This window comes from Anas acuta, chromosome 4, assembly GCF_963932015.1.
Source record: "Anas acuta chromosome 4, bAnaAcu1.1, whole genome shotgun sequence".
In the NCBI taxonomy this organism is placed as follows: Eukaryota; Metazoa; Chordata; class Aves; order Anseriformes; family Anatidae; genus Anas; species Anas acuta.
Genome location: NC_088982.1, coordinates 18,970,933 through 18,982,399, shown reverse-complemented (window position 1 = coordinate 18,982,399; position 11,467 = coordinate 18,970,933). Strand labels below are relative to the sequence as shown.

Below are 11,467 nucleotides of genomic sequence, written 5' to 3'. Positions count from 1 at the left end.
CCCAGGACACCTGGCCTCTCAGCAGTACTCCTGTACTAAAAGACCTAAACACACAAATTTGTGACATTATACAAACACATGGTAAAGAGTGTGGTTTATTTTGCGCACCTCTGCTCCAGTAATGATGTGCAACAACAGAATTGTTACTTTAAATCAGGTTTTATTTTGAACATTGATATTAACATTAAAAAAAAAATTGAATCAAAGCCTTTCCATAAAAGTCTCTATTTAAATAATTATATATCAAGAGGTCATGTCTTTTTTTTCTTATTCTTGATTTTTCTTCTGGAGAATATGGCGTGTTTCATAGCCAATCTTTTATGGATCCCTATCTTTACCCTCTTTAGGGTTTTCTGTCTTTGCTTTTTGTCAGTTCTGTAAAGCAAGAAAAATAAACAGATTAGAATAAAACAGGGAACATACTTTTCTACATTTGTTGATATTTTATATAATCTGTCCATGTAAGTATATGAACTTCAAAGTACCGTCACAAGAAGTTCACAGTACATTCCATCTTATAGCATTATGACATTTAATGTTCCTAAAACTGTTTGTCCACTTTACTGGAATTTATTATTTTTCGTTTATGTATTCATTCAGCATTTACCTTTAACTGCCTATAGGAAACTTAAAAAATGCCACTGACCAAGTATAAAACAGCACATACGGACTTTTGAGCTGAGAATGTTATGTAAGAATATATAATAGAAAGGTGTAGAAGAAAATAGTTAAAGTTTAATAACATTATGAAGTGCAAATATGTTACCCAAATAAAATTAGTAAGTTATGTGTTTTCTGTGCCCTACAAAGGATGCATTTCATAGCACAAAAACATTGAGTAATTTTAATAAGTAAAATATTTACAGGTGTTTTTATTAGACAAATGAAACACACATTATTTTCAGTAAGAAATCAGCTAAATAAAATACTGACAGCCTGAAAGGACGAAATCATCCCAGTACAAGATATACCTAACTGAAGAAACAGATGAGGTTTCATGAATTTCTTTTAGTATCATTTTTACTTTTTTAAGCAAAGAACTGTTAAGGGAGGGAGTAACATAAAACAAAATACTGCTGCATTTTAACTCTAATACTCCATAACCAAATCTTGGATTAATGTCATAGCAGGACATGAAGCAATACACCTGTAGTCCACTACGATCTAGCAGGCAGCTGGTGAACATCTTGATGCTGACCCGAGAGGTTAACTGCCTGAATCTCACTACCCAAGAGAGGTACATCATTGGGGAAGGAAGATTTGCATCTCCACCGTTAGTTCCATTTAAGTCAAGAATCACAAACAAAACCATACAACCTGCAGGGTAAGTTACAAAAGCGTGGGCCAACTATCCCACACTGGAATAACTGAGCCATCTGCTGGACCATCTCTTAGCAACCCCCCTTCCCTCTTTTCAGTTAGTTCTTTCTGAAGACTATCAAATAGACTTCTTGTCTTTTGACATATATATAAGTATGCACTTGTGTATGTTACAGAAGCACGGTCATGGCAGAATAAATGTACTTTATGTCCCCCGTATTAATAAAGATATTACATGGTCCAGATTTAGACCTTACTGCAGCAAACACTTGAAATACCAGATTGAAAAAAAAAATACAACATTCTACAACAAAGCAAAAGAGACTAGAAACAATAAAAACTGTGTAGTGCCCCTTCTGTGAGAAATCTGAAGGGGATAAAAGTTTTACATTACTGTAGATTAATTTTGAATGTTCTTGGCAGAGCTATGCCATGCACCATTCACCAAGTTTGGGATCTGTATAAATCCCTTTTGAAAGAAGTCATAGTTAAGGAACTGGGAACTATAGGAAGTTACCTGTCTAAATGAAGCTGGTTTTTATCATATCCTCCTTTAGTATATACTCCCCAGCAACACAGCAAGTGTTGAAAAGCTGTCTGAATATACTGGAAGTGTTGAAAATACTGAAAAGACAGCTCCAGCATGCAAAGCCTAAAATTCTGTCTTCCTAAATTATTTCTATGAAATAGGGTCAACTCTCATCTGAAAGCTACTTTTCATTATATTAATACAATATCACACTTACTGGCATGATGTTCTAGTGCGGGAGAGACTGGGACAGGTACTGCGCTTGTGACCTTCCTTGCCACAAACAAAACAGCCAGCATCAGTCTTCTCACAAGTGTGGTTTTGAAGAGCGCAGCAGTTGCATTTGTTACAGTGAAACCAAGCTACAAAACAAGTAACATGACTTACGATCTTGAGAAGGTTCAGTATTATCATTCTGAAGCTGAGTTTTAAATATAGGCTGTTTTATGAGGTTTGTTATTTTGTTTTACTTTTTCAGGGATATAGATACTCATTCTCCGGTCCCTTACCATACTTGATAAATATTCATTAGAGATACCGTGTAACTATTTCAATATAACTAAACTATTTTGTTGTTAGAGCTGTTATCCTGTACATGACCTTAACATGAAAAAATGGCTCACATATTAAAATGTTTTTTCAAAGATACAATTTCAATACTGGCAACCATTTCAAATGGTTGCTTCAGCTAATAAAACATCACTCTAAATACAACTTCATTTGTGTATGAAGCATAACTTGATCATGCCCTCACAAACATTTTAGCAATTGCTTGTGTGTTTATAAAATTCTAATGAAAAAGTTTACAAAATTAGGAAACACATGACAGCTCAAAATATTTCAGTCTTCCCATAACAAATATAAGTCTTGAGAAGAACTGAGGTGTATTTCCACTGTGTGGAAATAACTACATTATCTTATGGCAACTTGTGTAAAACAGATTTTTCCTTTAAGTTATGTCTTCTGTATGATCCCATTTTACTACTCTTACAGAATATTTTCTCTTCTGATTTGTCATCTCAGTTTCTTTGAAATAATACCTTAAGTGTACTTTTATTTAGAGAAATATTCTTCTGTACTTACAGGGTTTTACACATTTTTTGCAAAGACTACAGTGTTTCCATTGTCTACCATCCTGCAAATAAAAGATGAACAAATGCAGTATTTGTTTTAAAAAACATTGATTCTATTTTAAAACTGAATTTCTAGTACATGGTCCCCATTATTTAAAGAAACAGGTCCTGTGTAGAAAGGGCCATAATTGAAACACATCAGTGTTGAGAATCTGTGACAACCACAGTAAAATGACTGCATTTTGAAGTTAACAAGTTCTACAACTTCTGAAACATAAGAAGAAAGGTATGTGTAAAACAGACCACTGACGAAAGGTGTAGTCTTAGTGGCAAGCAGCTAACCTTTCCAGTCCTCTTTCCAACAGAAAGGAATCAGGAAACAGAAATTAATTCCCAGCAAGTTATGAATGATGTCTAGTGAAGTCAGCAAGACTACCAACTTGAAATGTCGGGTTTCCCAAGGAAATCAGTATCAAAATATTTTTTTTTTTACCAGACCAATTGCTACAGAAGTTATTAGACTATGCTAAAATCATCACCCAGAAAGAAGTCAGAATACTTACTTTTGATGTACATGAATTGCATATCTCACAGTGCTGGTTGCCAGAACTAACATATCGTTGACATATAGCACAGAACCTGGTAAAAAGAAAACTGTAAGTGTTTGGGTCCATTACTTACTAATGAAGCAATATGAATGAAATTTATACAACAAAAATAAACATAAGGATTACAAAATCACTTTGCTGAATCAAAGACTATGTTTTTGATACATAAGCCACCACTTATGCCTAGAGCTTCATAATCATTCAAACACTGCACAAAATTCAGGTGCAGGAATTCAAATTAGCAACATATTTTTAGCAGTAAATTGAACCAAACTCCATTAATTTAGCTCCATCAGTAAAATTCATTCATCCCTGATGCTTCTCTTGGTGCGCATGTTATTAACTAGTGTCTCAACGAAGCTGATTATCTGGGACAGCTGTATGTCTTCATCTCCCACAGGCGTACACATTTCCTATCATTCCACAACGGAAAATGTGAACTCTTTCTCGATGCCCAAGTCTCCTACACATTTTTTACAGAACATGTGACCTTACGCATAGTGAAACGTGCTCTTGAACCTGCCATCCAGAAGTTTAGTACGACAATACTGAAGAGCACATTCCAAAGTCTTTTGGAGCCTTTATACCCTAATTAAAAATAAACATTCGTTCAGTCTTTTGCCTGTTAACACAACTTACCTGTAGCCCTCTTCTACAGGAAGTACAATCATGCTTGGGGAGAGGTTTGTAAAGATACGGACAGGAGACTGCCTGCGACCAGTCTTGCCATGTTTATATAGTGCATGATTATCATAGTCTACCTAGAAAAAAACATCAATTTTTAAAAAGAAGCCTTATATTGAATGCTAAGCACAGACAGAACTACTTGCATATTTATTCTCTTTATGAAATTGTCATTTTTATCTAAAGGACTCTAACCTCAAATTTGATTACAAATTCTACGGCAAGTATTTTGCCTCATTTCTTTTTAAATTTGTGCAACATGATATCAGACTAGACTCAGGAAACCAAGTTCCAAGCACTGCAACTATCCTAGTTAACTTCTCCCCTTTTATTCTTTTGCACAAGGCATCTGAAATAACACTTTGGTTGTTTTATACTACAGAAGGGGTTGTTCTACAAAAGTGCAACCTATTAAAAAAAAAAAAAAAGAACTATATTGTTTGTTCTGTCCGGAAGAACAAGAATTGATTCCATCTTAACCCATCTCAGAACAATTACGAAGTTGCAAACCCAATTAGCACTGCTTTTTCCAGCACTGCCTCCTAAACATACCCCTGAAATTCTCATCTCTGAACACCCACGGGAACTAGCATTAGTTTCCAGTTTTAGTCTAGGAATTCCATTCTACATAATACAAATATGTTGTCTGGAATACCCACGTCAAATTTTAAGAAGACTTGTTATATAAGAAAATAAAATTAACATCATAAATACACAATGTATCTCTCAAAAGTCACTGATGTAAACATTCTTAAACAACTTGTAGAATGAATACAACATTAGAGAAACTGTTGCTAAAGTATCTCTTTATCATGGACAACTTCATTTATTATGTAATGTCCAAAAATGTCCACTGTAATTCTACTCTTGTCCCAGTATTTCTGGATAGTAAAGACCTTAAGCTTTTTTTTTTACCAGGGCTGGGCATTACCCATCAAGCTACTGACATTTCAATAACTGGGTAAAATTAAACACTCTTCCTCAAGCTACCTCTTCACTTCTGCAGTATGCACATGTTAAAATTAGTGCAAATTTTGTCATGCTGAAAACATTTCAGAAGAAATGAGTTAATGGAGAGGTGACAGACAAGCTGAAGGTATATAATAAGCTGTAGGAGTGTGACAAAGTTACCAAAGGTATGACTAATACAAATACAGAATCTGGGGTTCACAGGATGAGCATCACATGGTTTACAGTGCCTCCAACAGAACGAAAAGTTGAGGAAGGCCCATCCGTGGCTAATACCATCATATTCCCTTTCATCATATTCCTGTTCACACTGCACGACTGAAATTTAGCAAATTAACTGGGCTTGGTCGTACCTGATAATCCATCATACTGAAGCTTGGGAAAAATTCAAGAATACGAGACTCAAAGAAGTATGGAAATATCCAGAACGTGGGCATCTCTTGGTTCTCATAACCTTGTGATTAAAAGATTTAGATTTACATTAAAAAAAAAAACAAATGTATGTGAAGCTTGAAAAAAAATACAGTAAATGTTCTGAATACATAAACATACATATGTCACTCTGGGCATAATAACTAGTTCCTTTAGGGGGCAGGAAGTTTTTGGCATGTTTATGTATACTGAGCTTTTAAGTTCCATTTACTTCTAACAATTTGTATCACCTGCCTAGGTTGGTAAGAAGTGTTACTATTTTCATAGCTTATTCTTCTCTATCTTAAAGTCTGTTTTAATTGCAAAGGAGATTTGTAAAAAAAAAAATAAAAATAAAATAAATGTGGCACTTAGAAGAACTTTATTATCAGAAAGGTAAATTAAACATATGGAAGTTTATTTTTAGAAATTATGAGTGCATTGGCATTCACCCAAGTCACAAGAATTACAGACTTTTAAATAGGTACTTTTTCCTACAGTGATGTTACAGCTTAACCCACCTATCTGGTTGTAATACATACCTTCTTTTTCTGTCTCCTTCCACATTGCCATCAGTTTTTTAAAACTAGAAGCCAGTGCTTCCACTAAACCTCCAAATGGGGGATCAGTCACCATAATAACTCTTTCATCTTTGTCTTGATGCAAGAATTTCCTACAAGTTTCATGTGCAGCCTGTAAGAAAGATTAATTTCTAAAAATGTAGATTCAAGAACTGTAAAAAGACTGTATTTGGCAAGATTATTATTATTTTAGAAGTTTCAACTTTAACACTGTTGGTTTCTTCTTGTGTAGATGAACATACAGACCACCCTTCCATTTCATCCTAGAGGATTCTTTTTTATTTTCAAGAACTCACTAAAATTAGGCTTTAGAATGAAAAAACAAACAAACAAAAAAACCTTATGTACATAGTGTGAAAGGTACTGCACTGAGCATGTTTATACAAATCCGTGGCAGCTTACTAATAATGGCAGGAGAAAAGCAAACGATAGAGGAAATTACTGGGCTAAGTGCTTTGAAAAGTGTTTGGAATTAAATTACACCATGATCCTCTATAAAAAAACAACAAACCTGCAGTAAATGTTCTGTTGTAGCTGCAGGTTTCCTAACAAACTCAAATACTTAATGTGCCATTTAAAAAAAAACAACAAATTACAAATTCAGCATTTGTTTTACCCAGGACACTAATTCAACTTCATTTTATAACAAGTTTAATCTTTTGACCTTGCTTGCCTGGTATAAACCAGGACAACCTCCTCTTCCCTCCCACCAGTACATCAGTGAACAAGTACTGTAGCATCCACTGGGCTTGTGAAGGCTGGGAACAAAACAATTAATTCTGTGGTAGCAACACAGAAACAGGGCTAACTAATACTTATGTAAGGCAACAAGTCACAACAAACTGTGTTTTAGGAAGAGGTGAGCTAAGGTAAGTAAACTTAGCATGAATTTAACATGCAACTTATCATTGAATCAAGTGGGAAAGAACTACTGAAAAGGCACTGTTATTTTTAATTTCCAGTATTGTTGACCACTTTTATCCCATAACAGCTGCTTTCTAACAAACCATCTCGACTTGCCAGGATATTCTTACAAAATTCTGCATCAACAACATGTACTTCTTTACAAAGCATTCAAGAAATACTTGCTCTTACCTCTCCACCAAAAAAATAATGATTAAACATGTTGTAGTGGCAGAATTCATCCTCTGTGTAAAATTGTGAATACCTGCAAAATAAGTTTTAACAGTAACAGAAAAATAGAAATATCTTCTTGCCTGCCCTAAGGGGCATTTACAGTGAAAACAAGACCTTAGCAAAGAAGGTTTTGATTACTGACAACACAGTACCAGAAATTATAAAGAACAATTATTTTTTCTCATAAAATAGCTGCCATTTGTGTATGTGTGTAGAAGTGGAGAAGAGACCGTAAACAGAAAACAAACACCAATTTATCTTTTAAAGTATTAAAATACAAATATTTGCACGTATTCTTCAGACAGAAAAACATTTATCAAAACCTACCTGAAATCAATATCTAGCAGAAGGCTTCTAACCCTGAAATCTTCTTCTTGTGATGCTTTTGACTGGATCATTTCATGAAGCCTGAAGTATAATTGGAGCAAAGAGATTTAACATATAATCACTGGCTTCAGAAAATATCTTGCAAGACAAGAATGTCTGGTACTTTACTAAACCTAAAACCAAACAGATAAAGAAAATGGAGTAATCTGAATTTGAATAATTCTATTTAGCTTATTAAAGTTAGAAAACTACATTAGTCTTAAAAGATGATACCTCAGGGGAGACTAGTGGATCACCATGAAAAAAAAAACACCAAACCATAAGCTAAGAAACTTGTTATCCGTTTTGCGAGAAACAAAGGACATTTAAAAAACAGGTGGCTGGGTGGGAAGTTAACTGCAGTGCTGCTACACTCTTCTTGTGTATCTTCTGAGCTCTAAGCAAGGTCCCACTAGATGCCTGGATAATTCCAACCAATTAAAGCATAGTGAACCTCTTATTATAGGAGAATCTTAGATTATTTAAATTTTAAATATTAGTAAGCTGCACAGTTCTGAGACAGTAACATTATTTGAAAGCGTAACGATCCCCATTGACGTACCTAGGTGTTCCAACGCAGAGCACTCGTCTAAATCCTAACAAAATAATAAGGTCCAGTAGAAACTGGCAACTTCTGTTTGCAAATAAATACTGTGCATTTGTTTTTTTATTTTCCAGTGGATACAGAAGTTGACTGGGACTTCTTAACTGGGCAGTGGAAATATCACACAGGATCTGGTGACTGGAATGTTTTCCCCATTCAGCTGGCAATAGCAGTTGCTGACATTCCTGGCAAAACCTCCTCTTTGATAATGGCAACAGAACAAAATTCTTGTACCTTTAAATACAAAAAAAAAAAAAAAAAAAAGAAAAAGAAAAAGAAAATCTCTATAAAAGAAATGAAAGGGGTTTCATATTTTGTAATATATTTAAATAGGCATATTGCTTAAGCAGCTGCTTTTATAAAATTCCACTAACTGCATGTCAATGAAGTACTTTTTATGAAAAAAATATTCAAAGACACTTTGAAAAAGCCTCCCCTGAAAGCACTTGGCAATAACACACTGGCCAAACACATTGAGAGTTCCCAGAAAATAACTCAGTTACAGAGCAAAGGCTGTAACAACTACCAGCAAGCAGTCCTGTATGCTTATACATTAAGACTCTCAGATTATTATTAGTGTACTGCATTTGTGTCTTTTCACACTGAAAGTTAGGAATAACTTTTTGAACTCACACCACTACTGACCTCTTGCTAGTACATTGTGAGCATTAGCATAAGAAGTATATATATTTTTATATATATAAATACCTATGAAAAAGAAGACAGTTCCTGGGTCGAAAACACCATGTTATAATTAGATGTTTCACGCTGTTTACTTTTTGCAATCAGCCTTTTATTATTTTTCTAAATATCTCTATTATGTCCACATGCAGAGTACCTTAACCTATGTAAGACTGATTTTTCTTAAAGAAAATGCATTTAGAAACAATACCTTTCCACATTCTGTCTGTGAGTAAAAGGCGGCTGATGATTTCTATTATATTCTTCACGTGCTGCTAGCCTAGCTTCTGACACCTGTAAAATTTACGTATATAAGAAGTTACAAAACAAACAGGTATCACTGCGTTGTAGATTCAATTTCAGTATTAAACAAAAAGGATGAATCAAAGGTCTCATGGTTCAGTTATCCTGCTCAGGAAAACTATCCCCACTCAGAAACAAGCATGCTGCGAAACAGAAGTCTCTCTTTCTGAATTTAATCCATGCAAAAACAAATAAGAATTTAATTCTTCTACCACATATAATACTGGGGGAAAAATCTCAAAACACGTTTATTATGCAGACAAAGAGGGATGTACTGTCTATGAATGCATTCCAACAGCTGCATTCCCTCTGCAGAGCTATGACCTTACCCTGCACGACTGACAGTGGAAAAGCATCCCAAGCCTTGTGTGTGATGTTTTTTTAACAGCACGTCAGCTCTGCTGATTCTCTTACTTTGCTTCCACACAACATACTTGTTTGTTGTATAGTTAACAGTATCAATACATTTATACAAAACTTAGATTTGTTTAAAGGGTGAGACAGGGAAATTCAAAGGAACAAAAGTCCCTGTGACACAAGTGACCTTAATAGTAAAATTTTACTAGGAATACTGTTTAAATCAATACAACAAGTGATTAACCACTTAACGTTCGCTTCATAAAACTTTTCAATGGTAGTTAGGGTAGGGGTGAAAAGTTTATGAACCCAAATAAATTCCAACCTGTCAACGTGTTGAGGAACCCACAAGATACTCATTAATGTAACACAGAAGGGAACAGAATGGGGCATACAGAAGCCATGGCAAGCTTTCCATCAATACACACCAATCTGAACGTTGTTGCCCCTCAGTTTTCTGACCAAACATCTTTAAGAAAAGTGCTGCAGATCTTCTGAGACTACTGAGCACCACACTGAGCCCACTGGCCCCACAGTTTCGTGTATTTTACACACCATCTTCCTATCCCCACCAGGCTTTCTGTCTTAGCCATGGAAGATGAGAACCACTTGGAATGAGAAATATTGCTTTTTGTTCAACATTTCATGGTATTAGTGAAATTCATAACTTGAATTCCTTGGTGTTTTGGTGATACAGAAACAAACACCAGTTTTGCTCAAAACGTACACAGCCTTCCTTGAAAGCTATATATGAAACACATCTCCAAGAATAGTCCATTACCTGAATACAAACTATTAGATGAAATTTACAAAACAGATTTCCAGAACATATTTTTTTTTCAGTTTTCTCTAAAATAGAGCAAAAAATCCCCAATGTTTACTTAGTCTGAAGCAGCCCTCGCTTACCTTCTCATCCTCCCACTGGAAAAAGTTGCAATCTTTTCTATCCCTACAAGCCGAGCAAGCATAAAATCTTCTCCCCTCCTCTCTGCCGTGGCTGACCTTTACGAAGAGGAGCGCCGGACCTGCGGGACAGACGCCATTACACCTCCACACACGGGACACATTTTTAACATCTTTAACGCCTCCGGGCACCGCGGTCACTCAGTCAAGGTCCCCAGAGCCCCTCGTTGGGACTCAGGGCCCCATGCTCACCGTGTGGGCAGCTGGGGGCGCCGGGCACCGCGCCGAGCAGGACCAGGGCCGCTCCCGGTGCCGGTCCCGGTGCCGCCGCCTGGTGCCGGCCGCCCCCCGCTCCCGCCCCGCCGCCGGCCGCCATCTTCCCGCCGCCTTCCCGGCAGCCCCGCGGCGGGCCGGGCCTCCTGAACAAATTTTATTACTTAGAACAAAAATATAAAAACGCAACTCCTCCCCCTGCAAAAGAAACACGCCCCGAACACGCTTTACGTCAAGGTGATGCTTCTGCCAAAACCGTCCCTCTTCCTAACGTTACGCCGCTGTTAGTCGGATGAAGTCCTTAAAATTAAACATTACAGTTCAGAAATGCAAATAAAGGGTGCTTAGCAGAAATAACATTATAAATGGTGGAACAATTCTGGAAAAAAAAAAAAATCACGATTTTTTACTTCTCTGTCCTTCTTTCAATAAGGATTTCTAAATCTGCAAATGGGGTCTAGTGCTACAAGTACCCTGGTTGAAATACCAAATAAAATAAAAATAATAATAAAAAAAAAAGCAACACCACACAGAACAAGAATAGGCAAGGTTTTGAACTTCAGTTGCTCCTTCCTATTAACCGAGGTACCACAGCTTGGTGTGTTGTGTAAACAGGTTACACACAGCGTCTGTTCAACACCTCCCACTAAAGCAGTAAATCAAAACCA

At 36.1% G+C, this 11,467-nt stretch overlaps 1 protein-coding gene across 2 annotated transcripts; it reads right to left on the bottom strand.

Annotated features, from left to right (window-relative positions):
- Positions 1 to 140: 140 nt before the first annotated feature.
- ZCCHC4 (zinc finger CCHC-type containing 4) lies at positions 141 to 10,986 on the bottom strand. 2 transcript variants are annotated; one of them, XM_068680050.1, is made up of 13 exons: positions 10,779 to 10,986; positions 10,530 to 10,648; positions 9,175 to 9,257; positions 8,241 to 8,516; positions 7,640 to 7,720; positions 7,271 to 7,343; positions 6,137 to 6,287; positions 5,537 to 5,637; positions 4,170 to 4,291; positions 3,486 to 3,561; positions 2,933 to 2,984; positions 2,067 to 2,211; positions 141 to 375 (listed from the first exon to the last, which is right to left on the bottom strand). In XM_068680050.1, the coding sequence occupies exons 1-13, from the start codon at positions 10,900 to 10,902 to the stop codon at positions 252 to 254; spliced, it is 1,527 nt and encodes a 508-aa protein (XP_068536151.1). In that variant the 5' UTR covers positions 10,903 to 10,986; the 3' UTR covers positions 141 to 251. The 2 variants fall into 2 exon arrangements, with proteins under 2 accessions (XP_068536151.1, XP_068536152.1); XM_068680051.1 differs by lacking the exons at positions 9,175 to 9,257; positions 10,779 to 10,986 and having other exon boundaries at positions 10,530 to 10,654.
- Between the last annotated feature and the right edge of the window lie 481 nt (positions 10,987 to 11,467).